Source organism: Bombina bombina, chromosome 3, assembly GCF_027579735.1.
Source record: "Bombina bombina isolate aBomBom1 chromosome 3, aBomBom1.pri, whole genome shotgun sequence".
NCBI classification, from domain to species: Eukaryota; Metazoa; Chordata; class Amphibia; order Anura; family Bombinatoridae; genus Bombina; species Bombina bombina.
In genome coordinates, this window is record NC_069501.1 from 1,219,436,576 (window position 1) to 1,219,460,855 (window position 24,280).

The window sequence follows — 24,280 nt, forward strand, 5'->3', positions numbered from 1 at the left end:
GTTTTTATTAGATTGATTTTCTACCTACTCTGTGCACACACTTTGTGGGGGGAGTGGACCAAAAACAATTTAGAAACAAAGTGCATGTAAGAACAGAAGTGAATTGGAAATTGCACTCAAGGGAGATGAAACCAAAAAGTTTTAATTCATGATTTGGATAGAATGTACAATTTTAAACAACTTTCCAGTTTTCTTCTATTCTCTAGTTTGCTTCATTCTCTTGGTATCATTTGTTGAAGGAGCAGCAATGCACTACTGGTTTCTAACTGAATACATGGGTGAGCCAATGACAATCGGTGTGTGTGTGTGTGTATATGTGTGTATATATATATATATATATATATATATATATATATATACATACACCAATCGGCAGCTAGAACCTAGGTTCTTTGTTGCTCCTGAGCTTACATAGATAAACTTTTCCACAAAGGATAACAAGAGAAGGAAGCAAATTAAATAATAGAAGTAAATTGGAAAGTTGTTTAAAATTCTATGCTCTGTCTAAATCATAAATGTCTAATTATGACTTTACTGTCCCTTTAAAATTACATGTTCTGTCTGAATGATGAATGTATAATTATGGCTTTCCTATCCTTGGTACTTTACCGTCCCTCACTTGTCTATGCTACTATTTCTCGGAATAGTGTCCCTTTAAACATTAAGAAGCCTGGGCTATGTTGTGCAGCATACAATGTGTTCAGTACAGCTGATTAGATTAAAGCCAGGGATGGTCAGCAGTTAATGACCGTCTCTTATGTTTATTGATGTATGCTCCTCGGCTTCTCTTTGATAATACAAACGAACGGCTGTGTTTGCAAGTGTATAACTAATCGTGTCCATCTTCTGCCCCCAGTGTCTTCAGGCCTTGGAGTTCCTGCACTCAAACCAAGTTATTCATCGGGACATAAAGAGCGACAATATCCTGCTCGGGATGGACGGCTCTGTGAAATTAAGTATGTTCACAAAATGAACTTAGCGTGCATTACAGATTGAGGTTATCTGAGGTAGTGTTATTGTACTCAAGATCGCTCCATAACCAGGAAAGTCTGACTAAAGCACATTACAGCTATCAATCAAATTTGCTTTTTACCATCTTTAAAGGGATATTTTACACTACTTTTTCCTGGGTTTCGTTTAAAGGGACAGTCGACACCAGAATTTTTGTTGCTTTAAAAGATAAATAATCCATTTTATTACCCATTCCCCAGTTTTGCATAACCAACACTGTTGTATTAATACACTTTTTTTTACCTCTGATTACCTTGTATCTAAGCCTCTGCAGACTGCCCCCTTATTTCAGTTCTTTTGACAGACTTGCATTTTAGCTAATCAGTGCTCACTCCTCTGTACATTCACGTGCATGAGCTCAATGTTATCTATATGAAACACATGAACTAATGCCCTCTAGTGGTGAAAAACTGTCAAAATGCATTCAGATTACAGGTGGCCTTCAAGGTCTAAGAAATTAGCATATGAACCTCCTAGGTTTAGTTTTCAACTAAGAATACCAAGAGAACAAAGCAAAAACTAAATTTATGCTTACCTGATAAATTTATTTCTTTTTTGACATGAGTCCACGGATTATCTTAATTACTAATGTGATATTCACCTCCTGGTCAGCAGCAGGCTGCAAAGAGCACCTCAGCAGAGCTGTTAAATATCACCTCCCCTCACTCCCAACCCAGTCATTCAACCAAAGTAAAGGAGAGAAAGGAAGTAACAAGGTGCAGAGGTGTCTGAAGTTTATAATAAGCAACAACCTGTCTCATACAAAAAACAGGGCGGGCCGTGGACTCATCGTGTCAAAAAAGAAATACATTTATCAGGTAAGCATAAATTTTGTTTTCTTTTTAATTACACGATGAGTCCACGGATCATCTTAATTACTAATGGGAACCAATACCCACTCTAGAGTACACAGATGATACGGGAGGGGCAAGACAGGGAACCTAAACGGAAGGCACCACTGCTTGAAGAACCTTTCTCCCAAAAGCGGCCTCAGCCAAGGCAAAAATGTCAAATTTGTAGAATTTTGAAAAAGTGTGAAGAGAGGACCAAGTGGCAGCCTTGCAAATCTGTTCCACTGAAGCTTCATTCTTGAATGCCCATGAGGAAGCCACAGCCCTTGAGGAATGAGCCGTAACTCTCTCTGAAAGCTGCTGTCAAGCAGTCTCATATGCAAAACGTATGATACTCTTCAGCCAAAAAGAAAGAAGTAGCTGTAGCTTTCTGACCCGTAGCTTTCTGAAAACCAGAAACAAGGCAGAAGACTGGCGAAAATCCTTAGTCGCCTGCAGATAAAATTTTAAGGCACGAACCACGTCCAAATTATGTTGTGTCCTAATCCTTCTTTTCAGAAGGAAAGGCTTCAAGGAAGGAAACACAAACTATTGATTAATGTTCTGATCAGAAACAACCTTAGGAAAAAATCCCAATTTAGTACGTAAAACTACCTTATCTGAATGAAAAATAAGGTAAGGGGATTCATACTGCAAAGCGAAAGCTCTGATACTCTGCGAGCAGATGAAATAGCAACAAGAAAGGAAAACTTTCCAAGATAACAACTTAATATCTAAGGAATGCATAGGCTCAAACGGAGCCCCTTGAAGAACCTTAAGAACTAAATTAAGACTCCAGGGAGGAGTAACTGGTTTGAACACAGGCCTGATCCTGACCAAGGCCTGACAAAAAGATAGCACATCTGGAACATCTGTCAGACGCTTGTGTAACAAAATAGATAAGGCAAAGATTTGACCCCTTAGGGAACTTGTCGATAATCCTTTCTCCAAACCCTCTTGGAGAAAGGATAAAATTCTAGGAATCCTAACTCTACTCCATGAGTAGCCCTAGGACTCACACCAATAGAGATATTCACACCATATCTTGTGGTAAATCCTTCTAGTTATAGGCTTACGAGCCTGAATCATGGTCTCAATGACCGATTCTGAAAAGCCCCACTTTTATAAAGTTAATCATTCAATCTCCAAGCAGTCAGCTTCAGAGAAACTAGATTTGGGTGAAGGAATGGCCCTTTAATTAGAAGGTCTTTCCTCAACGGAAGTCTCCAAGGTGGCAGAGATGACATTTCCACCAGATCTGCATACCAAATCCTGCGAGGCCAAGCCGGTGCAATAAGGATCACCGATGCCCTCTCCTGTTTGATTCAAGCAATGACCCAAGGAAGAAGAGCAAACGGAGGAAATGGGTATGCTAGACTGAAGGTCCAAGGAACCGCCAGAGCATCTATCATTTCCGCCTGGGGGTCCCTGGACCTCGATCCATATCTCGGGAGCTTGGCATTCTGTCGAGATGCCATGAGATCTAATTCCGGCTGACCCCACTTGAGAATCAGGCTGGAAAACACTTCCGTATGGAGTTCCCATTCCCCCGGATGAAAGGTCTGCCTGCTCAGGAAGTCCGCCTCCCAGTTGTCCACCCCTGGGATGTAGATCTCCGGCAGGCAGCAAGAATGGGCCTCCGCCCACTGAATTATTTTGGACCTCTGTCATCGCTAAGGAACTCCTCGTTCCTCCCTGATGATTGATGTAAGCCACTGAAGTTATATTGTCTGACTGGAACCTGATAAACTGGACCGAGGCTAACTGAAGAATCTCATTGAAGATCGCTCTCAGCTCCAGAATGTTTATAGGAAGAAAAGACTCACAATGTTTATAGGAAGAAAAGACAAATCCGCGTAATCTCCATTCCATTGCCTGAGTATGCTGAACTGCAGAGGTCTGAGGTGGAACCGAGCAAACGGTATGATGTCCATTCAGTAAAAAGAACTAATAACTGTTCAAATCAGATATAGGATATAGGAAACTGGCACACCTTAAAAACAAATTTCCCCGAAAAAAGTTTGAAATAGTTATATATATAATATAGGTGGCGCAAATATGCTGTTACTAAAATTAAAAAGGTAATAAAGTGAGGTCACAATGTGTATTCCAAAAGAATATATATCTTTAAAACAGAGATAATGTTACTTCAAATTAATGTTTATTACTTAACATTTGATAAATTTCATACTTGGATTCTCTTAAAATATGATCAATTAAAAATGAATAATCTATCTATACACTAATATATAGAAAAAGCAAATAAAACAATCTAAAATACTAAAATGCTAATTACAGACACCGGTGTCTTGACTTTATAAAACGGATAATTTCTAATGTATAACAATGTATCTTATTTATATTCTGGTTGAGTTGATAAAGTAACCTTCAGATTTAATCTGTTCTTATTGGATTAAAAAAAAGCTCTGATATCAGTCTTATTGTGGTTAATATCGATAGGGCTTTTTAGAGATATGTATTCATAGTTGGATGTCTCTATATTAGCAGAGTTATGAGTTCAAAATGATAAGTTCAAATGTAGTCCCCCAAGCAGATAATATGTATGGGTTACTTTGATCTTTTCTGGATCTTAAACATCTTATGGGTAAATAGAGTACCTTATAGCGGATGTCCATTGCCGCCACCATCAGCCTGATTACCTCCATGCACTGAGCCACTGATGGCCGAGGAGTGGACTGAAGGACTAGACGGGTATCGATAATCTTTGATTTCCTGACTTTACCACTTCCTAGCACTAACGTAGGCAAAGAGAATGACTGGGTTGGGAGTGAGGGGAGGTGATATTTAACAGCTCTGCTGTGGTGCTCTTTGCCGCCTCCTGCTGACTAGGAGATGAATATCCCATTAGTAATTAGGATGATCCGTGGACTCATCGTGTCATTAAAAAGAAATTGGGCATGTAATTTCAACAACTTTCCTATTTACTTTTTTTTTTTTTTTGGACTTGACTGTCCCTTTAAGAGAGCCATGCAAAAAATATTACTTTTTTTAAGGCATGATATGTTTTTAACAGAGTGACTTGATTTTTTTTATCGTCAGGTTTGTATAGGCCTTGTTTCTTTCCACCAATACTGCTGTGCAAGTGGCCGTTTTTGGCCACTAAACATTAGTAGGAAATAAGCAACCAAAATGGCTAAAAGTTGTATTTTTTTGTTTGTTTACTTCTGTTATCAAATTTATTCCATTACAATGGCATTCTTTGTTGAAGAGCATACTTAAGTAAGACTTGGAGTGTAGAGATGTCTAGAGCGCTCTATGGTAGAAGTTTGGTAACCATGCTTACCAGTAACAATGTATAACCTGATTGCCAACACTGCTGCCAATCCCTACTATACCTGTGTATGCTCTTAGAGGATAAATTAAATTGGAAACTTTTTTTTTTTTTCATTTATAATCTGAAATTAAAGGGATATTCCAGCCGAAATTGGAAACCGTATTGAGTGCATTTCGGTATTGAACAGAAGCAATTTTGTAATATACATGCATTGGCATAAATGCTTCTAATAAAAGCTATAGCTGTTTCAAAAGTGTATTTAAGTATGCAACGTGCACCAGCATTTTAATCACAGCACTTGCTCAGAGAGCCTAAGATGCTTGTGCCATCTGGTAATGACTCCATTTGTCAGTTGCTGACATGATACAAGCCCCACTCGTGCTCTGAGCAGCTGCATTATTTAAAGGGAGGGTCAACCCACAAATCGTTTTAAGATTTATTTATATATATATATATATATATATATATATATATATATAATCATTATTTTTTTATTTTTTTTCATAGATCATTATTTACAAATCGTTTTAAGATTTATTTATATATATATATATATATATATATATATATATATATATATATAATAATTATTTTTTTATTTTTTTTCATAGATCATTATTTACAAATGTAGCCCAGTTTTGTAATATATTCCGTTTGCAAGTAAAAGCACTTACTGTTGGCGCCGCTGCCGTTTGAAAATGTCCGTTAATTAAATAAAAATATAAAAAAACAAAAAAAGGCAAGAGGGCTAAAGACAACATCAGTATCAGGACACAGCCTTACACATTTATCTATAGAGTACATATAATCAGCAATAGCAAGCGATCCGCAAAAAAATTGTGCAAACAGGTAATAGTGACATAAATTCATATAACAAATGCCATCAATCTAGGGCTAGGTGTACTTACTGTTGGCGCCGCTGCCGTTTGAAAATGTCCGTTAATTAAATAAAAATATAAAAAAACAAAAAAAGGCAAGAGGGCTAAAGACAACATCAGTATCAGGACACAGCCTTACACATTTATCTATAGAGTACATATAATCAGCAATAGCAAGCGATCCGCAAAAAAATTGTGCAAACAGGTAATAGTGACATAAATTCATATAACAAATGCCATCAATCTAGGGCTAGGTGTAAATAACAAGCTCAGCACTATATAATGCAGTCCCAAATTACCTGATTTAATATAAACAATCCAAATGATGACTCCTATTTCTCCTGTTAAGTGTAGTCAGTCCACGGGTCATCCATTACTTATGGGATTATAACTCCTCCCTAACAGGAAGTGCAAGAGGATCACCCAAGCAGAGCTGCTATATAGCTCCTCCCCTCTACGTCATATCCAGTCATTCTCTTGCACCTAACTAAAGATAGGACGTGTGAGAGGACTGTGGTGTGTTAAACTTAGTTTTTATTTCTTCAATCAAAAGTTTGTTATTTTAAACGGCACCGGAGTGTGTTGTTTGTTCTCAGGCAGCATTAGAAGAAGAATCTACCTGAGTTTGTCTATGATCTTAGCGGTCGTAACTAAGATCCACTTGCTGTTCTCGGCCATTCTGAGGAGTGAGGTAACTTCAGAACAGGGGATAGCATGCAGGGCCCACCTGCAAGGAGGTATGTGCAGTAAATTATTTTCTAAGGAATGGAATTGACTGAGAAAATACTGCTAATACCGATGTAATGTAAGTGCAGCCTTAAATGCAGTAGTAGCGACTGGTATCAGGCTGATATGTATGTATGTATACTCTGAGGTATTTCTGGGGAATGGAATTTCACTAAGAAAATACTGTCAATATTAAAGTAATATTTGAGCCTGCACTGCAGTGAAAGCGACTAGCAGCAGGCTTATTAATAACACTTCATAATTTTCAATTTTTAAAACGTTTACTGGCATGTTAATCGTTTTTTCTGAGGTACTTGGTGATAAAACTTTATGGGCATGATTTTTACCACATGGCTGTCGTTTTTTTCTGAATAAAAACAGTTTACTGAGCTTCCCCACTGTTGTAATATGAGTGGGAGGGGCCTATTTTAGCGCTTTATTGCGCAGTAAAAATTTAGTCACAGTCTTCCTATTTCTGCCTCCATGATCCAGGACGTCTCTACAGAGCCCAGGGGTCTCCAAAACTAGTTTTGAGGGAGGTAATCAGTCACAGCAGACCTGTGACAGTGTGTTTGACTGTGATAAAAACGTTTATTATTTCAACTGTTATCCGTTTTGGGTATTAAGGGGTTAATCATCCTTTTGCTGGTGGGTGCAATCCTCTGCTAACTTTATACATTTTCTGTTAAAATTTGGTTGTTTTAACATATTTGGTTCATTGTTAATTCAACTGTGTCACATTTTTATGTTTCTTAAAAGCGCAGTAGCGTTTTTTATATAGCTTGTAAATTTATTTAAGTTTTTTTCCAAGCTTGCTAGTGTTATTGCTAGTCTGTTTAAACATGTCTGACACAAATGAATCTGTTTGTTCACTATGTTTAAAGGCCAATGTGGAGCCCAATAGAAATTTGTGCACTCAATGTATAGATGTTACTTTGAAAAGTCAAACTTTATATGTTAAAAAAATATCACCAGACAACGAGGGGGAAGTTATGCCGACTAACTCTCCTCACGTGTCAGTACCTTCGCCTCCCGCTCAGATATTGTGGCGCCAAGTACATCAGGGCGGCCCATGCAAATCACTTTGCAAGACATGGCTAATGTTATGACTGAAGTACTATCTAAATTGCCAGAATTAAGAGGTAAACGCGATCACTCTGGGGTAAGAACAGAGTGCGCCGATAATAATAGAGCCATGTCTGATACTGCGTCACAATTTGCAGAACATGAGGACGGAGAGCTTCATTCTGTGGGTGACGGATCTGATCCAAGTAAACTGGATTCAGACATTTCAAATTTTAAATTTAAGCTTGAGAACCTCCGTGTATTACTAGGGGAGGTATTAGCGGCTCTGAATGATTGTAACACGGTTGCAATTCCAGAGAAAGTATGTAGGCTGGATAAATATTTTGCGGTACCGGCGTGTACTGACGTTTTTCCTATACCTAAAAGGCTTACAGAAATTGTTAACAAGGAGTGGGATAGACCCGGTGTGCCCTTTTCACCCCCTCCTATATTTAGAAAAATGTTTCCAATAGACGCCACCACACGGGACCTATGGCAGACGGTCCCTAAGGTGGAAGGAGCAGTTTCTACTCTGGCTAAGCGCACCACTATCCCGGTGGAGGATAGCTGTGCTTTTTCAGATCCAATGGATAAAAAGTTAGAGGGTTACCTTAAGAAAATGTTTGTTCAGCAAGGTTTTATATTACAACCCCTTGCATGCATCGCGCCTGTCACTGCTGCGGCGGCATTCTGGTTTGAGTCTCTGGAAGAGACCCTTAGCACAGCTCCATTGGATGAGATTATGAACAAGCTTAAAGCCCTTAAGCTAGCTAATTCATTTATTTCTGATGCCGTAGTACACTTAACCAAACTTACGGCTAAGAACTCCGGATTCGCCATTCAAGCGCGTAGAGCGCTGTGGCTTAAATCCTGGTCAGCTGATGTGACTTCTAAATCTAAATTGCTTAATATTCCTTTCAAAGGGCAGACATTATTCGGGCCCGGCTTGAAAGAAATTATCGCTGACATTACTGGAGGTAAGGGCCATGCCCTGCCTCAAGACGGGGCCAAACCAAAGGCTAAACAGTCTAATTTTCGTGCCTTTCGTAACTTCAAGGCAGGAGCAGCATCAACTTCCTCCGCTCCAAGACAGGAAGGAACTGTTGCTCGCTACAGACAGGGCTGGAAACCTAACCAGTCCTGGAACAAGGGCAAGCAGGCCAGAAAACCTGCTGCTGCCCCTAAGACAGCATGAAGTGAGGGTCCCCGATCCGGAAACGGATCTAGTGGGGGGCAGACTTTCTCTCTTCGCCCAGGCTTGGGCAAGAGATGTCCAGGATCCCTGGGCGTTGGAGATCATATCTCAGGGATATCTTCTGGACTTCAAAGCTTCTCCTCCACAAGGGAGATTTCATCTTTCAAGGTTATCAGCAAACCAGATAAAGAAAGAGGCGTTTCTACGCTGTGTACAAGACCTCTTACTAATGGGAGTGATCCACCCAGTTCCGCGGTCGGAACACGGGCAAGGATTCTATTCAAATCTGTTTGTGGTTCCCAAAAAAGAGGGAACCTTCAGACCAATCTTGGACTTAAAGATCCTAAACAAATTCCTAAGAGTTCCATCGTTCAAAATGGAAACTATTCGAACCATCTTACCCATGATCCAAGAGGGTCAGTACATGACCACAGTGGATTTAAAGGATGCCTACCTTCACATACCGATTCACAAGGATCATTACCGGTATCTAAGATTTGCCTTCCTAAACAGGCATTACCAGTTTGTAGCTCTTCCCTTCGGGTTAGCTACGGCTCCAAGAATCTTTACAAAGGTTCTGGGCTCTCTTCTGGCGGTACTAAGACCGCGAGGCATAGCGGTAGCTCCGTACCTAGACGACATTCTGATACAAGCGTCAAGTTTCCAAACTGCCAAGTCTCATACAGAGTTAGTTCTGGCATTTCTAAGGTCGCATGGGTGGAAGGTGAACGTAGAAAAGAGTTCTCTATTGCCACTCACAAGAGTTCCCTTTCTAGGGACTCTTATAGATTCTGTAGAAATGAAAATTTACCTGACGGAGGACAGGTTATCAAAACTTCTAAATGCTTGCCGTGTCCTTCATTCCATTCAACACCCGTCAGTGGCTCAGTGCATGGAGGTAATCGGCTTAATGGTAGCGGCAATGGACATAGTACCATTTGCGCGCCTGCATCTCAGACCGCTGCAATTGTGCATGCTAAGTCAGTGGAATGGGGATTACTCAGATTTGTCCCCTCTGCTAAATCTGGATCAAGAGACCAGAGATTCTCTTCTATGGTGGCTTTCTCGGCCACATCTATCCAAGGGGATGCCCTTCCGCAGGCCAGATTGGACGATTGTAACAACGGACGCCAGCCTTCTAGGTTGGGGCGCAGTCTGGAATTCCCTGAAGGCTCAGGGATCATGGACTCAGGAGGAGAGACTCCTTCCAATAAACATTCTGGAATTAAGAGCAATTTTCAATGCTCTTCTGGCTTGGCCTCAGTTAGCAACTCTGAGGTTCATCAGGTTTCAGTCTGACAACATCACGACTGTGGTTTACATCAACCATCAAGGAGGAACAAGGAGTTCCCTAGCGATGATGGAAGTCTCAAAGATAATTCGCTGGGCAGAGTCTCACTCTTGCCACCTGTCAGCGATCCACATCCCAGGCGTGGAGAACTGGGAGGCGGATTTTCTAAGTCGCCAGACCTTTCATCCGGGGGAGTGGGAACTTCATCCGGAGGTGTTTGCCCAACTGCTTCATCATTGGGGCAAACCAGATCTGGATCTCATGGCGTCTCGCCAGAACGCCAAGCTTCCTTGTTACGGATCCAGGTCCAGGGACCCGGGAGCGGTACTGATAGATGCTCTGACAGCACCTTGGGTCTTCAACATGGCTTATGTGTTTCCACCTTTCCCGATGCTTCCTCGATTGATTGCCAGGATCAAACAGGAGAGAGCATTGGTGATTCTAATAGCGCCTGCGTGGCCACGCAGGACCTGGTATGCAGATCTAGTGGACATGTCGTCCTGTCCACCATGGTCTCTGCCTCTGAGACAGGACCTTCTGATTCAGGGTCCTTTCAAACATCCAAACCTAATTTCTCTGAGGCTGACTGCATGGAGATTGAACGCTTGATTCTATCAAAGCGTGGATTCTCGGAGTCAGTGATTGATACCTTAATACAGGCTAGGAAACCTGTTACCAGGAAAATTTACCATAAAATATGGCGTAAATACTTATATTGGTGCAAATCCAAGAGTTACTCATGGAGTAAGGTTAGGATTCCTAGGATATTGTCTTTTCTACAAGAAGGTTTAGAAAAGGGTTTATCTGCTAGTTCGTTAAAGGGACAGATTTCAGCTCTGTCTATTCTTTTACACAAACGTCTGGCAGAAGTTCCAGACGTTCAGGCTTTTTGTCAGGCTTTGACTAGGATTAAGCCTGTGTTTAAGACTGTTGCTCCACCGTGGAGCTTAAACTTAGTTCTTAACGTTCTGCAAGGTGTTCCGTTTGAACCCCTTCATTCCATCGATATCAAGCTGTTATCTTGGAAAGTTCTGTTTTTAATGGCTATTTCCTCGGCTCGAAGAGTCTCTGAGTTATCGGCCTTACATTGTGATTCTCCTTATCTGATTTTTCATTCAGACAAGGTAGTTCTGCGTACTAAACCTGGGTTCTTACCTAAGGTAGTCACTAACAAGAATATCAATCAAGAGATTGTTGTTACATCATTGTGCCCTAACCCTTCTTCAAAGAAGGAACGACTTTTGCACAATCTGGACGTCGTCCGTGCCCTGAAATTTTATTTGCAGGCAACTAAAGATTTTCGTCAAACTTCTTCCCTGTTTGTCGTTTATTCTGGACAGAGGAGAGGTCAAAAAGCTTCGGCTACCTCTCTCTTTGGCTTCGTAGCATAATACGTTTAGCCTATGAGACTGCTGGACAGCAGCCTCCTGAAAGGATTACAGCTCATTCTACTAGAGCTGTGGCTTCCACTTGGGCCTTTAAGAATGAGGCCTCTGTTGAACAGATTTGCAAGGCTGCAACTTGGTCTTCACTTCACACTTTTTCAAAATTTTACAAATTTGACACTTTTGCTTCTTCGGAGGCTGTTTTTGGGAGAAAGGTTCTACAGGCAGTGGTTCCTTCCGTGTAAAGATCCTGCCTGTCCCTCCCGTCATCCGTGTACTTTTAGCTTTGGTATTGGTATCCCATAAGTAATGGATGACCCGTGGACTGACTACACTTAACAGGAGAAAATATAATTTATGCTTACCTGATAAATTCATTTCTCCTGTGGTGTAGTCAGTCCACGGCCCGCCCTGTTTTTTACGGCAGGTCTACATTTTAATTAAACTCCAGTCACCACTGCACCCTATAGTTTCTCCTTTCTCGTATGGTTTCGGTCGAATGACTGGATATGACGTAGAGGGGAGGAGCTATATAGCAGCTCTGCTTGGGTGATCCTCTTGCACTTCCTGTTAGGGAGGAGTTATAATCCCATAAGTAATGGATGACCCGTGGACTGACTACACCACAGGAGAAATGAATTTATCAGGTAAGCATAAATTATATTTTCTCCAACATTGGTGTGTCCGGTCCACGGCGTCATCCTTACTTGTTTGAATATCTCTTCCCCAACAGGAAATGGCAAAGAGTCCCAGCAAAGCTGGCCATATAGTCCCTCCTAGGCTCCGCCCACCCCAGTCATTCTCTTTGCCGTTGCACAGGCAACATCTCCACGGAGATGGTTAAGAGTATGTGGTGTTTAGTTGTAGTTTTTTTATTCTACTATCAAGAGTTTATTTTAAAATAGTGCTGGTATGTACTATTTACTCTGAAACAGAAAAAAATGAAGATTTCTGTTTGTGAGAGGAAGATGATTTTAGCAGACAGTAACTAAAATCGATTGCTGTTTCCACATAGGACTGTTGAGATGAAGTAACTTCAGTTGGGGGAAACAGTTAGCAGACTTTTCTGCTTAAGGTATGACTAGCCATATTTCTAACAAGACTGTGTAATGCTGGAAGGCTGTCATTTCCCCTCATGGGGACCGGTAAGCCATTTTCTTAGTCTCAAACAGAATAAAGGGCTTAATATGGGCTATAAAACTGGTAGACACTTTTATGGGCTAAATCGATTGCTTTATTTGGACATTTTATACATGTTTATGCTGATAATTCACACTTATAAACTTGGGGAACGTTTTTTAACGTCAGGCACTATGTTAGACACCTTTTCCAGTCAGGAAGGGCCTTCCCAGTTGTAGGCTGAGCCTGTGCTTTATTGACAAGTTTAAGCCTGTTTAACATGTCTGTGCCTTCAGATAAGCTATGTTCTATATGTATGAAAGCCAATGTGTCTCCCCCTTCAAAATTGTGTGATAATTGTGCCATAGCGTCCAAACAAAGTAAGGACAGTACTGCCACAAATAATGAAATTGCCCATGATGATTCCTCAGATGAAGGGAGTAGACATGGTTCTACATCATCTCCTTCTGTGTCTACGCCAGTTTGGCCCCTAGTACTTCTAGCGCGCCAATGCTTATTACCATGCAACAATTGACGGCTGTAATGGATAACTCCATAGCAAATATTTTATCCAAAATGCCTGCATATCAGAGAAAGCGTGATTGCTCTGTTTTAAACACTGAAGAGCAGGAGGGCGCTGATGATAATTGTTCTGTCATACCCTCACACCAATCTGAAGGGGCCATGAGGGAGGTTTTGTCAGATGGGGAAATTTCAGATTCAGGAAAAATTTCTCAACAGGCTGAACCTGATGTTGTAACATTTAAATTTAAATTAGAACATCTCCGCGCACTGCTTAAGGAGGTGTTATCTACTCTGGATGATTGTGACAACTTGGTCATTCCAGAAAAATTATGCAAGATGGACAAGTTCCTAGAGGTTCCGGTGCACCCTGACGCTTTTCCTATACCCAAGCGGGTGGCGGACATAGTGAATAAGGAGTGGGAGAAGCCCAGCATACCTTTTGTTCCCCCTCCTATATTTAAGAAATTATTTCCTATGGTCGACCCCAGAAAGGACTTATGGCAGACAGTCCCTAAGGTCGAGGGGGCAGTTTCTACTCTAAACAAGCGCACTACTATTCCTATCAAAGATAGTTGTGCTTTCAAAGATCCTATGGATAAAAAATTGGAAGGTTTGCTTAAAAAGATTTTTGTACAGCAAGGTTACCTTCTACAACCCATTTCGTGCATTGTTCCTGTCACTACAGCAGCGTGGTTCTGGTTCGAGGAACTAGAAAAGTCGCTCAGTAGAGAGACTCCATATGAGGAGGTTATGGACAGAGTTCAAGCACTTAAGTTGGCTAACTCTTTTATTTTCGATGCCGCTTTGCAATTAGCTAGATTAGCGGCGAAAAATTCAGGGTTTGCAATTGTGGCGCGCAAAGCGCTTTGGCTAAAGTCTTGGTCAGCGGATGTATCATCCAAAACAAAATTGCTTAACATCCCCTTCAAGGGTAAAACTCTCTTTGGACCAGAATTGAAAGAGATTATCTCAGACATCACTGGGGGAAAGGGCCACGCCCTCCCACAAGATAGGCATTTCAAGGCCAAGAATAAGTCTAATTTTCGTTCCTTTCGTAATTTCAGGAACGGACCGGCCTCTAATTCTGCATCCTCTAAGCAAGAGGGTAATGCCTCAGAGTCCAAACCAGCCTGGAAACCGATGCAAGGCTGGAACAAGGGTAAGCAGACCAAGAAGCCTGCTACCGCTAACAAAACAGCATGAAGGAGTAGCCCCCGATCCGGGACTGGATCTAGTGGGGGGCAGACTCTCTCTCTTTGCTCAGGCTTGGGCAAGAGATGTTCAGGATCCCTGGACGCTAGAAATAGTTTCTCAGGGTTATCTTCTGGAATTCAAGGAACTACCCCCAAGGGGAAGGTTCCACATGTCTCACTTATCCTCAAACCAAATAAAGAGACAGGCGTTCTTACATTGTGTAGAAGACCTGCTAAAGATGGGAGTGATACACCCAGTTCCAATGACGGAACAAGGAATGGGATTTTGCTCAAATCTGTTCGTAGTTCTCAAAAAAGAGGGAACCTTCAGACCAATTCTGGATTTAAAGATCCTAAACAAATTTCTCAGGGTACCATCGTTCAAAATGGAAACCATTCGAACGATTCTACCCACTATCCAGGAAGGTCAATTTATGACTACCGTGGATCTAAAGGATGCGTACCTACATATTCCTATCCACAAAGAACATCATCAGTTCCTAACGTTCGCCTTTCTGGACAAACATTACCAGTTTGTGGCCCTCCCATTCGGATTAGCCACTGCTCCAAGGATTTTCACAAAGGTACTCGGGTCCCTTCTAGCGGTTCTAAGACCGAGGGGCATTGCAGTAGTACCATACTTGGACGACATTCTAATACAAGCGTCGTCCCTCTCAAAAGCAAAGGCTCATACAGACATCGTTCTGGCCTTTCTCAGATCTCACGGATGGAAGGTGAACATAGAAAAAAGTTCTCTGTCTCCGTCAACAAGAGTTCCCTTCCTGGGAACAATAATAGATTCCTTAGAAATGAGGATCTTTCTGACAGATGTCAGAAAGTCAAAACTTCTAAGCGCTTGTCAAGTTCTTCATTCTGTTCCACGTCCTTCCATAGCTCAGTGCATGGAAATAGTAGGGTTGATGGGTGCAGCAATGGACATAGTTCCTTTTGCGCGAATTCATCTAAGACCATTACAACTGTGCATGCTGAAACAGTGGAATGGGGACTATACAGACTTGTCTCCAGTGATTCAAGTAGATCAGAAGACCAGAGATTCACTCCGTTGGTGGATATCCCTGGACCACCTATCCCAGGGAATGAGCTTCTGCAGACCAGAGTGGGTCATTGTCACGACCGACGCCAGTCTAGTGGGCTGGGGTGCTGTCTGGGAATCCCTGAAAGCTCAGGGACTAAGGTCTCGGGAAGAGTCTCTTCTCCCGATAAACATTCTGGAACTAAGAGCGATATTCAGTGCTCTCAGGGCTTGGCCTCAGCTTGCAAAGGCCAGATTCATAAGATTCCAATCAGACAACATGACGACTGTTGCGTATATCAATCATCAGGGGGGAACAAGGAGTTCCCTGGCGATGAAAGAAGTAACCAAAATAATACAATGGGCGGAGAATCACTCCTGCCATCTATCTGCGATCCACATCCCAGGTGTGGAAAACTGGGAAGCGGATTATCTGAGTCGTCAGACATTCCATCCGGGGGAGTGGGAACTCCACCCGGAGATTTTTGCCCAGTTGACTCAATTATGGGGCATTCCAGACATGGATCTGATGGCGTCTCGTCAGCACTTCAAGGTTCCTTGCTACGGGTCCAGATCCAGGGATTCCAAGGCGACTCTAGTGGATGCACTAGTAGCGCCTTGGACCTTCAACCTAGCTTATGTGTTCCCACCGTTTCCTCTCATTCCCAGGCTGGTAGCCAGGATCAAACAGGAGAGGGTCTCGGTGATCTTGATAGCTCCTGCGTGGCCACGCAGGACTTGGTATGCAGACCTGGTGAATATGTCATCGGTTCCACCATGGAAGCTACCTTTGAGACAGGACCTTCTTGTTCAGGGTCCATTCGAACATCCAAATCTGGTCTCCCTCCAGCTGACGGCTTGGAGATTGAACGCTTGATTCTATCAATGCGTGGGTTTTCAGATTCGGTGATTGATACTCTGGTTCAGGCCAGAAAACCGGTAACTAGAAAGATTTACCATAAAATATGGAAAAGATATATCTGCTGGTGTGAATCCAAGGGATTCCCTTGGAATAAGGTAAAAATTCCTAAGATTCTTTCCTTTCTGCAAGAAAGTTTGGATAAAGGATTATCTGCGAGTTCTCTAAAGGGACAGATTTCTGCTTTATCTGTCTTACTACACAAACGACTGGCAGCTATGCCAGATGTTCAAGCATTTGTTCAGGCTCTGGTTAGGATCAAGCCTGTTTACAGACCTTTGACTCCTCCCTGGAGTTTAAATCTAGTTCTTTCAGTTCTTCAAGGGGTTCCGTTTTGAACCTCTACATTCCATAGATATTAAGTTGTTATCTTGGAAAGTTTTGTTTTTGGTTGCTATTTCTTCTGCTAGAAGAGTTTCAGAGTTATCTGCTCTGCAGTGTTCTCCGCCCTATCTGGTGTTCCATGCAGGTAAGGTGGTTTTGCGTTCTAAGCCTGGTTTTCTGCCAAAGGTTGTTTCTAACAAAAATATTAACCAGGAGATAGTTGTACCTTCTTTGTGTCCGAATCCAGTTTCAAAGAAGGAACGTTTGTTACACAATTTGGACGTAGTCCGTGCTCTAAAATTCTATTTAGAAGCTACAAAGGATTTCAGACAAACATCTTCTCTGTTTGTCGTCTATTCTGGTAAAAGGAGAGGTCAAAAAGCGACTTCTACCTCTCTTTCCTTTTGGCTTAAAAGCATCATCCGATTGGCTTACGAGACTGCCGGACGGCAGCCTCCTGAAAGAATCACAGCTCACTCCACTAGGGCTGTGGCTTCCACATGGGCTTTCAAGAACGAGGCTTCTGTTGATCAGATATGTAAGGCAGCGACTTGGTCTTCACTGCACACTTTTGCCAAATTTTACAAATTTGATACTTTTGCTTCTTTGGAGGCTATTTTTGGGAGAAAGGTTTTGCAAGCCGTGGTGCCTTCAGTTTAGGTAACCTGATTTGCTCCCTCCCTTCATCCGTGTCCTAAAGCTTTGGTATTGGTTCCCACAAGTAAGGATGACGCCGTGGACCAGACACACCAATGTTGGAGAAAACAGAATTTATGCTTACCTGATAAATTACTTTCTCCAATGGTGTGTCCAGTCCACGGCCCGCCCTGGTTTTTTAATCAGGTCTGATGAATTATTTTCTCTAACTATAGTCACCACGGTACCATATGGTTTCTCCTATATTTTTCCTCCTGTCAGTCGGTCGAATGACTGGGGTGGGCGGAGCCTAGGAGGGACTATATGGCCAGCTTTGCTGGGACTCTTTGCCATTTCCTGTTGGGGAAGAGATATTCCCACAAGTAAGGATGACGCCGTGGACCGGACACACCGTTGGAGAAAGTAATTTATCAGGTAAGCATAAATTCTGTTTTTATTTCTGGGTTGCACATAAGACAGGAGTAGTTCTAAACTTAAAAAGAAACTTAGTGTGTCCTGAAAAAGTGAAAAGTAAAATGTCTGTAGACTTCCTTCAGGCTAAGGGCATAACCATAAAACACAATACCATGCGCAGGAGCTCATTGGAGTAAAGCAGTTGGTGCTGTGCACAGACCAACTAATTGCAAACCAACTAATCAGTTATGAGATTCGTTGACGACTATTTTCATAATCGATTATTATCGATTATGCCGATTAGTTGTTGCAGCTCTACTTCACATGCTCATGCAGAGAAATATGTTAACACTAAAACGGTGATAACTTTTACTAGAAGCATTTTTGCCAATACATGTATATTGTAAATATGTTTCTATTCAAAGATACTGTATAATAAATCTATGTGCATTAAAATTTTGACTTGAATGTCCCTTTAAGCATTAAAGGGACGTTAAACACTACATAAATTCTAGATAGAATGATGCATTCAAAGAAAAGATTAGTCTGAGAATAACATGTAGATGTATTTTTAAAGCTTCATTAGCTGTTTAAATTTTGTTGAATTAAAGGGACATGAAACCCAAAAATTTTCTTTCATGATTCAGATAGAGAATATAATTTTAAACAATTTTACAATTTACTTCTATTATTTAATTTGCTTCCTTCTCTTGTTATCCTTTGTTGAAATGTTTATTTAGGCAAGCTCAGGAGCAGTAGAGAACCTAGGTTCTAGCTGTTGATAGTCATTGGCTCACCCATGTGGTCAGTTAAGTAAATTAGTAAAGTAAATTAGAAAGTTGTTTAAAATTGTATTCTCTATCTGAATCATGAAAGAACATTTTTGGGTTTCATATCCCTTTAAGTATAAAGTTTTAGTGTCTATAAAACAATGAGAGCTGCCATGTTGTAACTTGGGTTACCTTCTCTGCTGTGGCCAATTAGGAACAGTTATACATAGGTCACTAGAGTGTGCAGCCAATGACTGTGAGGAATATAACAGTGTTCTGCACTTCCATTTTTAACAGGAACTGAAAGCTCACAATTTCAGAATGAAATTAAAGGAAAAGGGGACAAAATAAGTAATGAAAGTGTATTGCAGACTCTATATATGCATTTTATGTGATTTATCATTTCATATTACCATCTCAAAGAAACAGAAATGACATGTTATTCATTAGTTTTTCATTTTTAGATAAAATTGTTGCTAAGCACAGCACAAATGGTTGAACACAGTTCTAGGGTCAGTAACTCAAGTTGACCATCTCTGAAGGATTAGAGCTGCTTATTTGTCCTTTGTAACAATTTTAATCCAAAATAATATTTCAACATATTTAAAGGGACATAGAACCCACAGTTTTTCTTTCATAATTCAGAGTATACATTTTTAAACAACTTTCTAGTTTGTCTATCATATTTACTTCATTCTCTTGGCTTCCTTTGCTGAAAGAGCAGCAATGCTCTACTGGGAGCTAGCTAATTATACATTTGGGTAAGCCAATAACGAGACATATGTGTACATCTGCCAATCAGCAGCTAGCTCCCAGTAGTACCTTGCTGCCCCTAAGCCTACCTACATATGCTTTTCAATAAAGGATAACAAGCAGGGATGGACAGAACAGTCAGGGAATAAGACCTGGACTGAGGGCCCAACATGTCAGGGGGCCCCAGTTTTAGTTTGGGACAGCAGCGCTAGTGTTTGTGAGCTGGGGAAAGCAGCAGATTGTCAGGAGCTAGCGGAGTGCCGATAGCTGTGCTATTAGTAACTAAGCAGTTAAGGGTGGGCAGAGAGGGTGCCCTGTCCCTGGAGTGGGGGCCCTGTACTTGGATAGGAGGTCTGTTGCTCTGGTGGGGTCCTGTGGTGTGAGGTCTGGCCCTTGAGTATGGGGTCCCTGCCTCTTGATGTTGGGTGCCCTCTCCCTTGAGGTTGAGGGCCCTGTTGGGGGTGAGGCAGGCAGGGCATGGGTTGAGGGAGCGGCATAGGAGGTTGGGTGGGGGCCCTTCTCTAATTTGTGCCCTTGGACTCTGGTTGGTCTCAGTCTGCCACTGATACCAAGAAAATGATGCAAATTAGATAATAGAAGTAAATTGGAAAGTTCTTTAAAATTGTATGCCCGAATCATGAAAGTAAAATGTTTGTTTTGTGTCCCTTTAACTGTTGCTCTTCGTACAATGTCCTTATAGTAAATGCCCTTTGGCAGGAAGCAACTGAATGATAAATACTGCGATTTTGATCCCATCCAGGGCACAGTACAGGTGCAATAACGGATTCTATTTTCTCTAACGCTGCTATTTTCTTCTTAGATACAATTTTAATCTGTCACTAATTTTTTTTTCTGGTGGTTACCTGGGTAAACCTGCAATTAAAGGTATAATTTATATCCTGTATGGCCTTTAAGTGGGCAGTTTGCCTACTGCTATTATTATTCATGTAAGCGATATTGTGGCTTTCAGATCACTTCTTATGTCCAGCAGATTTACATTTTATCACACAATTATTGGTAGTGGTATCGTATTGTAAATATATTTTTTTTTTTGAAGGCTAATTTTATTTTAAACATCTACTTTATTTACAGTATGGTGGCGCTATATTGATGATATGTTTGGCAATGCTGGAACCCTTGTCTTGTTTGTTATAGAGTTGAATAATGTAACTGGATATATTCAATTTAAATGGGCATTATACCCCAAAAAAACTTTCATAAATCAGAGCATACAATTTTAAACAACTTTCCAGTTTACTTCTATTATCTAATTTGCTTGAATCCTTTGTTGAAAAGCTAGATAGGCTCAGGTGCTGATTGGTGGCTGAACATGTATGCCCATTTCATTGGCTTACAAATGTGTTCAGCTAGCTCACAGGAGTGCATTCCTGCTTCTTTACTAAAAAAGATACCAAGAGAATGAAGCAAAAGTGACAACAGTAAAATTTTGGTTTTATGTCCCTTTAAGTTAACTTGGAGTGAGATCAGTTTTTTTTACATTTATATTACAGGACAGTGAGTAAAGTGACAGTCTTATCAAAATTAGACTTTTATGATTCAGATAGGGCATGCAATTTAAAACAACGTTCCAATTTGTTTAATCATAAAATTTGCTTTGTTCTTTTGGTATTCTTTGTTGAAAGCTAAACCTAGGTAGGATAATCTCTAAACCCTTGAAGGTTGCCTCTTATCTCAGTGCATGTTGACGGGTTTTTTTACAGCTAGAGAACATTAGTTAATTTGTGCCATATAGATAACATTGTGCTCACTCCCGTGATGTTACCTAGGAGTCAGCACTGATTGGTTAAATGAGTCTGTCAAATTAACTGAAATAAGGGGGCAGTCTGTAGAGGCTTAGATACAAGGTAATACAAAGGTAAAATGTATATTAATATAACAGTGTTGGTTATGCAAAACTGGGAAATTGGTAATAAAGGGACGATCTATCTTTTTAAACAATAAAAATTCCGGAGTAGACCGACCTTTTAAGGACAGTTTCATTTAACCCCTTAACAATTATTGGAAAGTTGTTTAAAATCCTCCATACTCTGTCTGAATCATTCAATCAAGAAAAAAATGTGGATTTCATGTCCCTTTTAAAAGTCCCTTCTTAAAGGGACAGTCAACACCAGAATTGTTGTTGTTTAAAAAGGTAGATAATCCCTTTATTACCCATTCCCCAGTTTTGCATAACCAACACAGTTATAATAATACACATTTTACCTCTGTAATTACCTTGTATCTATACCTCTGCCAACTGCCCCCTTATTTCAGTTTTTTGTTGACAGACTCGCATGTTTTGCCAATCAGTGATCACTCCTAGGAGCTTCACATGCGTGAGCTCAATGTTATCTATATGAAACACATGATCTAACGCCCTCTAGTGGTGAAAAACTGCCAAAATGCTTTCAGATTAGAGGCGGCCTTAAAGGTCTAAGAATACCAAGAGAACAAAGCAAAATTGGTGATAAAGGTAAATTGGAAAGTTGTTTCAAATTACATGCCCTATTTAAATCATGAAAGTTTTTTTGTTTTTTTTACTTAACTGTCCCTTTTAAAGCTTGTTTACATCATTAGTTGTAGTCTGTTATGAGCTATTGGTGCAAATTAATTACATTGTTTTTTAATCTTTAATCATTTCTTTGATTTGCAAATTAAGTAACTGCTCTATTTTAAAGTCATTTGGTAAGAAATAACTATATCTCTGTGGTTTTTAAACATATATTTAGCAGTTTGGGCTTTTTTTCTATCAACGATTGAGAAGTGTCTTGAAAGAATACTGGTGCGTAGCTTATGAAATGAATCCCTCTGATTTTATTTGTCACTTTATTTTGTAGCTGATTTTGGATTTTGTGCGCAAATAACTCCAGAGCAAAGTAAACGAAGCACAATGGTTGGCACGCCCTACTGGATGGCTCCCGAAGTGGTGACCCGCAAAGCGTACGGTCCTAAAGTGGACATTTGGTCTCTTGGAATAATGGCAATTGAGATGGTGGAAGGGGAACCTCCGTATTTGAATGAAAACCCTCTTAGGGTCAGTATCACATTAAACTTCAGCTTATGATGTTATGGAACACTAACCCCAAGAACTGAAATGCTTTATGATTGCATATAATACTAAGCTGCACTTTTTAGGTAATTGGGGTTTTTGTAAACAGATGGCAACACATAATTTATTTTCTTTGTTTATTCCAAGAGAGGAAATTTAATATCATTTTTATATATTTTTTTAATGGATGTTCCTGTACTGAGAGAGAAGCATTTCTAGTTTTTTCTTGCGCTTTCAAATTTTACTTCAAAAATCAAATTTGCTTCATTCTCTCACTATCTTTTGTTGAAAAAGTAGCACTCTTTATACATAGGTACACAGGTAAGACTATGTCCACACTTTTTCCATTATTATTATTCCATTTCTTATTTTTTGTTTATTTTATACTCCCCCTGTATACATAATTTCACATCTTTATACATATTGATTCCATGTTGATATATAACTTTGTTGTCAGTATATGATCTATGTAAAACTATATATTTTTCCTGTCTGTTCTCCTACACTCGACACTGTCTGCCTCTGTCACCTAAGCCCCCTCATGATTTTTAAGACACCCCCTCCTCTCCCTGCACTCAGACCTCTAACACTTTCTGTCCTTTTTAACCATTCTGTATTTCAAGATATAATCTGAAATTCATTAACCCTTTAATGACCACAGCACTTTTCCATTTACTGACCGTTTGGGACCAAGGCTATTTTTACATTTCTGCAGTGTTTGTGTTTAGCTGTAATTTTACTCTTACTCATTTACTGTACCCACACATATTATATACCGTTTTTCTCGCCATTAAATGGACTTTCTAAAGATACCATTATTTCTCCTGTTAAGTGTGGTCAGTCCACGGGTCATCATTACTTCTGGGATATTAACTCCTCCCCAACAGGAAGTGCAAGAGGATCACCCAGCAGAGCTGCTATATAGCTCCTCCCCTCTACGTCACACCCAGTCATTCTCTTGCACCCAACTAATAGATAGGATGTGTGAGAGGACTGTGGTGATTATACTTAGTTTTATACCTTCAATCAAAAGTTTGTTATTTTAAAACAGCACCGGAGTGTGTTGTTCCCTCTCAGGTAGAATTTGAAGAAGAATCTACCTGAGTTTTTTTTGTATGATTTTAGCCGGCGTAGTTAAGATCATCTTGCTGTTCTCGGCCATCTGAGGAGTGAGGTAAACTTCAGATCAGGGGACAGCGGGCAGGTTCACCTGCAAAGAGGTATGTAGCAGCATATTATTTTCTGAGAAATGGATTTGACTGAGAAAATACTGCCAATACCGATATAATGTAAGTTCAGCCTTAAATGCAGTAGTAGCAACTGGTATCAGGCTGTCATGTATGTATATTTACACTTCAGTATTCTGGGGAATGGCACTTCACTGGGATAATACTGTATGCATAAGACTCTTAGCCTAACTTGCAGTGGGAACGACTAGCAACAGGCTTTCTAATGACATTTCATTTATTGAGGTTAAACGTTTTGCTGGCATGTTAAATCGTTTAATTATCTGAGGTACTGGGTGAAAAATTGTTTTGAGCACTGTTTTTTTCCACTTGGCGGTCGTTTTATTTAATTTAAGTCAGTTTACTGATCTTCCTCACTGTTGTGTGTGAGGGGGAGGGGCCTATTTTGGCGCTTTTGCTACGCATCAGAAAATTCAGTCACAAGTCTGTTTTCTTCCCTGCATGATCCGGTTCGTCTCTACAGAGCTCAGGGGTCTTCAAAAGTTATTTTGAGGGAGGTAATCACTCACAGCAGACCTGTGAGATTGTGCTTGACTGTGATAAAAAACGTTATATTCTGTACATTTTTTCTGCTATTTAAGGGTTAGTTATCCATTACTAATGGGGGCAATCCTTTGCTAAA

General features: G+C 40.6%; 1 protein-coding gene across 1 annotated transcript in view; it reads left to right on the forward strand.

The window, feature by feature from the left end:
- Positions 1–24,280, forward strand: part of PAK1 (p21 (RAC1) activated kinase 1) — a 240,750-nt gene that overhangs the window by 184,576 nt on the left and 31,894 nt on the right. Inside the window, 2 exon segments of the mRNA XM_053708687.1 lie at positions 857–956; positions 22,200–22,396. Of these exon segments, the coding sequence (XP_053564662.1) occupies positions 857–956; positions 22,200–22,396 (297 nt within the window).